A 6000-nucleotide genomic window follows, 5' to 3' on the forward strand; every position below is an offset into this window, starting at 1 on the left:
TCGTCTCAGTCAAACACATAGATCTATTTTTAATGTTGGAGCTGACATCCACATTGGGGAATCAAATTTAGATCACAGATGGAGATCTACAAACTCAAACACATCAAATCTAGTGAGTTATCAAAGGCACTTATAGAGGCATATTTACAAAAAGAAAGGCCAGTCTCTAAATGTGGAAACTAGAAATGTAACTAAACTTTAATATTTGGATCATATCAGTTATCCGATGAAATATCAATGTTTCAGGTTAGTTTTGTCAGGGAAATAGAAACTTACTGTATGATGATGCCAAAAAATAAACATCTAGATAGAGTCCAGCAGAATGTTACAGAGGGAAAACACAAGTGTTCCGATCTAAACCTGCCTTTATAAAATGGGACTGTTTGTTTGGCCTGTGGTGATGCTGGTTGACTTTTCTTTCTAAAACTGTAAAAGGGACCTGCAGTAACTGAGCTGATGGATACATTCTTTATACATTTTCAAACTCTAATTCACATTATTTTGTACACTGTACATAAACAGCATGTACTCTAATCAGTACTCTAAACAGTGAATAGAAAGACCATTCACTTTATTATTGCTCTGTTTCAGGTCAAGAGTTTTGAACATGAGAGTGGAAGGTGATTTGTGCGTCTGTGATACTTACTTCTTGGTTCATTCATGGTGACCGACTCGATGAAGTTCTGCGGGGTCATGTACAGCTGCCCGTCATACTCCGCTGAGCTGAACATGCGGAAACGATGCTCGTGGGACGACATGTACACGTCTCCGTCTTCAAAGTCAAACGGACGTCCCTGCAGACATCAGCAAGAGTCAAAGCAATCACACATATACCACTTTCTGCAATATTAATACGCGACTGACATTTAGTTGATCACATTCGCTGCGACTTCTCCAGCTGTGAGAGCTTTCTGTGAAGACAGAGCGCTGTGCCACTCATGCAGACGGCACAGATTAAACACGATGTGCCTCTCCACTGCTTTTGAACCTCCGTAATGAGGAGATCCATCTATTCTTGGCATCAACTCTCCCCATTTAGCTCCGTGAGATTATAAATAGAGTCAGCACCTCTGGCACAGTGCAATCACGGAACAGGGACACACACACGCACACACACGCACGCACACAAACTCATGCATACACACTTTCTACTTGATTAGCATCTTTCTCTCAGAAGCCAGCGCTTCAACTTGATTAGCTGCAGTGTGGGAGAAGTGCTACGCCGACAGATCGTGCTGCATGGAGCTGTGTAATTAGCAGAGAGCGTTCCAAATTTAACCCTGTTTAGCTGCAGGGCCCGGTGCACCGAGGTTCCTCCTCAGCTCAGCTAACATGCTAATGAGCGCACGGATTCATTCATAAAGCTTTGAAGCTGCCTTCACCGAGGGGGCTTTTGAACGCAGGAATAGGAGATGAGAGTTGGGCTTCATAGGAATGCACTGTAATCAAGGGGAAGAGCACAGTTACTCTCACTAATGAATGAAGTTTACAGAGTTCTGCAAAAAGGAAACTTGGTTCACAGGCCGTGTGCTGCACAATGTGATGGAATCTGAATGCAAGATGTTACCCAAAGCTAAACCTGTTCCTGTTGCCTTGTCTTGTTTTCCTGGCTGCTCGGCAGATGCTCCAGGTGTTTTCCCCTCAGGCAACCCAGTATTCTCTGTGCACAGCTGCAGCTCTTTCATCCATCTCCTGGGTTTTCTCACAGCCACACTCTGCGAACTCTAATCCTCCAGAGTTCCCTCCTGACATCAGACCACCTAAATTACAGCTACACCTAACCAGGTAAAGCCTTGAGAAAAGTCATCTTCATTCTGAGGTGTCATAAGTTGCTAACACTGTTCGTAATACAACGTTTCCAAATAGGAGGAAGCCGTTCACAACTGGTCTAATGCTGAACCATGGGCTTTCTGACTGTGCTCTTGAAAGGGAACTTCACCAATTTTAAACATCAAAGTCTATTTATTGTCAGGCAGTGCTATACATGTGAAAAAAGTTGTGTAAAGCCATTTTCTGGCTGTAGAGAGAGCTGCGCAAACATCTGATAATTGCCTCCAGTGATGTCACTTGAGGCTAAGGGTGTAACTTTTGTGAAACTGCGATCAAACGGCCACAACCTCAGACAGGACGGTGTTAGTGTGATACCCTAACACCCACCTGCTGTCACTACTGCAGCTGCAGCCTGTTGAGCTCTCAGTACCTTATAAATGTAACAGAACTAATTTTTCATTTCACACTTAACACTAAAAATTGGTCAAAGGGAAAGCTGTATGTATATTTGATAAATATTTGGTCCAGTCATGATTGAGTGGTTGCACCTGCAGTAAAGGTTAGGCTTATTTAGCTGTGGATGGACAATAACCAAGAGATTGCAGAACATCAGGGCACATTTAAGTTAGTGTGGCAATATTTTGGTTAAAAACATGTTTAAAGGTTCAGTTAGTACGATTTTGGTGTAAAGGATCTATTGGTAGACATTTTATATAAAATAACCCTAGTAATGTTGTGACTTTAGTGTTTCGTCTAAATTAGACAAATTGTTGTTTTCTTTACTTTACTTTCAAACTGAACCCCTCTTGAGTTGTTATGACATCTGAAAGCTACCACAGGTTCTCTTTAATGTTTGGAGGGGGAGGGCAAGGCAAGGGGGTTTTCAGCTGCAACATGCAACTTCACCACTAGATGTCACTAAATTGTACACACTAAACCTTTAAATAACAAAAATGTATAAAGTCAACCATGAATTATTAAATATTACTACCTACTTGAAGTCTCTTCTTAAGTCTTGACTAGCCTGTGCAAAGTTTGGCCGTGTCCATGTTCTTTAGGCCTAGTCCCAAGCCAATGGCTGTTGTAAGTAAGTCTATGACATCAGGGTTTCTACCTCAACTGACCCTTTTGTGTTTCCTGCCAGCACAGTGTTCTTGTTACCTGAATCCTTATTGGCGACCTTTTACTGAGTCATACAAGACTGTTTTTCATTTTCCCTCACTGGAGCTATCCTGTTCCCACGTTGAGTTGCTGATTTGTCAACAGGTTCAACTGTCAGGTAGCCTGACTCTCCATCTCCATCTTCTACTCTGGCTAACCCTCTGTCATCCTGGTTTCCCTGCAAGCAGCTCTTCTATCCCAGGCAGTTTAGAAGATTCAGCTTTCCATATAAAACCTGTATATTCCTCACATTATTAGCTAGCAGTTTTATGATGGCTTTTAGATTGATTTACTACCTAACAATAAGCAAATGCTCCCAGTTCAATTCAGCTGGTTTACAAATAATTGCAAATCACTGCAGGTCTCCAACAGCTTAGCCATTGCAAAATAGTAGAGTGTGGTACAGTTTTACACACGGAACATGCAGCTGAAAAATCCATCACAGAGTAAGCACATGACTGAAACTCATGGTCCAGCTGTGGACCTATGTTGAATGGAAGTTAATGTGAAAGGAGATCGACCGAACAGATGTAGGATGAAGCTGTGCGATCTGTGTTTCTGAACAAGCCACAGTCCCCGATGTATAAAAGATCCTCTTTTTCTTTCATTTTCTACTCTCCTTTGCTTATCACTAACGACTCTTCTGACTGTGACTTTATCACTTTGATGATGGAGCACTATCCACACTAGTATAACTCATAACTTTATCATAATACGTTTGAAAGGGACATGTGAGTTTTGAAAGAAATGAACCATTGATTAGCTGATACAAGTTTTATGGCTTTATTTTTGTACATTCGGATTTGATGCTCATAATGATAGTCATCTTTTCATTCTGAAAGAATTAGTAAAGATTTGATATAAATATGTACAGAAATACAGGCATGTACAAGCACATTAATTTAATGTATAGATTTTAACCTGGGGCTGCAATTCAAAACTTAACCTGAGCAATTAATCTGTTGAATGTTCTCTTTTGTCCATACGGTCTATAAAATGACAAAAAATATTTCCTCCATTTTCAGATTACTACCACATAAGAGAATCAGATATCACATAATAAAAATAATGACTCTGGAGCTGAGGAAACTATTTTTTCTTAAAAAAACTTTGTTTGAACTGTGGTTCTTATACTTATTTCATGTTGTGCTACTTTACATCTCGACTCCAACACATTTGAAGAGAAATGTTGTAGTTTTATTTAACATCTAAAGTTACTTTTCAGTTGAAAATTTTTGCTTCAAAATATAATTAACAAATAAATTATGATGAAGCCATAATTATTTAAAATTAACCTCACCTTTACAAGCAAAAGTAACGCTTATAAATGAATTAAATCATAATTACTCTCAAACAATAAAATCTACATTACTGTGAAAACTTTTTTCAGGTACTTTAGACTTTTAGATTCTTATCTATTACACACATTTCCATCATTAAGTTGTCTGACACTGATACTTACAAGTATGATGAGTTTACTTTCAGTGCCTAAAACCTACACACTATTTTATATTGTTCTGAACATGGATTTTGCACTTTTACTCTTGGTACTTTAAGTACATTTTTCTGCTTATACTGAACCTGTGTAAAAGTGTTGAAAGCACAACTTTGACTTGTATTCGAGTATTCCTACATTATGATATCCAATGCCTCACCACTGTCATCCTGCTCACACACATCTGCACCCAGCTGCCCTGGCAGTGGCATCCTCGTCTTGTTGTCATTTCAGCACCAGCTCGAGAGGAGAGCGCCAGGCCTGGACGTGCGCGCGCACGTGGTTTAGCAGCCAAGCAGTGAGACACAGTTTCCAGTGGGTGAACTGGGGATGAATGACACAGTGTGTCCGCTCAGAGGAAAACATACACACACTGCCAGCCACAGAGCAGAGGTGGGCCCGTGTATCTGCGCCTAGAGGAGGGACATACTCTTTGCGCTCGGTGTTTTCACTTCCTCACTGAGGCCCTCAATGTTGAGGACTTTTAAATGTGACCACAGACTCAGCATCAGCCCTGCAGCTCTGGTGCTCTAGTAAAGACTGTGGGCCTCCTACCTTCTCCTTCGCCTGGACTCGGGGGATGGTCGGCAGTAAATCGTTGATGCTGTGTCTCTCCATCCTCTTCCTGCCTCTGCCGCTCGTCATGTCGCTGTAGAGGTAGAGAGCCACGGCACCTCCCGCCGCGACACACATCCCGACCGCCACACAGCCCCGGACTCTCCCTCCACCGGGCCTCTGACCACCGACCAGCTCTGTTCTCCTCGCCGACCAGAGGTTCAGCTTCCCGGCCAGAGCTGCCACTCTGCGGAAAGCGGCCATCGCTGCTGCTGCTTCTGCTGCTGGTTGTTGTGGTGGAGACGCTGCTGCTGCTGCTGCTGTGATTATTGTAACTTTAGGGGCAGGACTCAAATATCGCGTTCACACGCTTTCATCGCGAGATGTGCAGCCTCTGTGTTGATGCTGAGGCTGACAGTCTCACACAGAGAAGTGTGAGGGTTTGATGGTTGACTGAGTGATGGTGAATGTCCATGATAAAGCTGTGTGAGCTCAGCTCATCTAGCAAACAAGTATCATGAAGGCTTTATTATTATATCATATCCCCATGAGGCATACATGTGCTGAACTTGTGTTATACAAGTGTCATACAGCCATGAATCAGATATGGCATTTAGAATAAGGTGAAACATTGTATATATAATTATATATACAGAAACGCTCAGCCTAAGATATGAGAATTGCACACTGCCAGGGGGTCTGTTAAAAGTGTCCAGATTCTTCCACTTAACTGTTAATGATATATTGGTATTCATGGTGAAAATTTTCTTAACATATTTCCAATATTCAAGACTTTTATCTTCAATGTGTACAAGTGTAAAAACATAGGCTGTGCCAAATTGATCCAAGGGACTTACATAAGGGAGTCCCCAAAATATTTTGTAGTGGGCTGAAAGAAAAGGTGAGAGTTACACATTTCGTATTAATGTAATGGAGCAAATATCACAGTCTGAAATAAGGTCAGGTTTAAGTATGAGGTGATCTGAAATGGAAATACTCACATAAACAATATACATTTG

General features: G+C 41.5%; 1 protein-coding gene across 3 annotated transcripts in view; it reads right to left on the reverse strand.

The window, feature by feature from the left end:
* micu3a (mitochondrial calcium uptake family, member 3a) overlaps positions 1–5316 on the reverse strand; it is a 28677-nt gene extending 23361 nt beyond the window's left edge. For all 3 annotated transcript variants that reach the window (XM_062388989.1, XM_062388992.1, XM_062388990.1), the window contains exons 1-2: positions 4982–5316; positions 647–794 (exon numbers count right to left, since the gene is read on the reverse strand). In XM_062388989.1, the coding sequence (XP_062244973.1) occupies positions 647–794; positions 4982–5245 (412 nt within the window). In that variant the 5' untranslated portion in view covers positions 5246–5316. The remainder of the gene's footprint in view (positions 1–646; positions 795–4981) is intronic.
* Positions 5317–6000: the final 684 nt, after the last annotated feature.

Source organism: Platichthys flesus, chromosome 5 (genome assembly GCF_949316205.1).
Source record: "Platichthys flesus chromosome 5, fPlaFle2.1, whole genome shotgun sequence".
In the NCBI taxonomy this organism is placed as follows: domain Eukaryota; kingdom Metazoa; phylum Chordata; class Actinopteri; order Pleuronectiformes; family Pleuronectidae; genus Platichthys; species Platichthys flesus.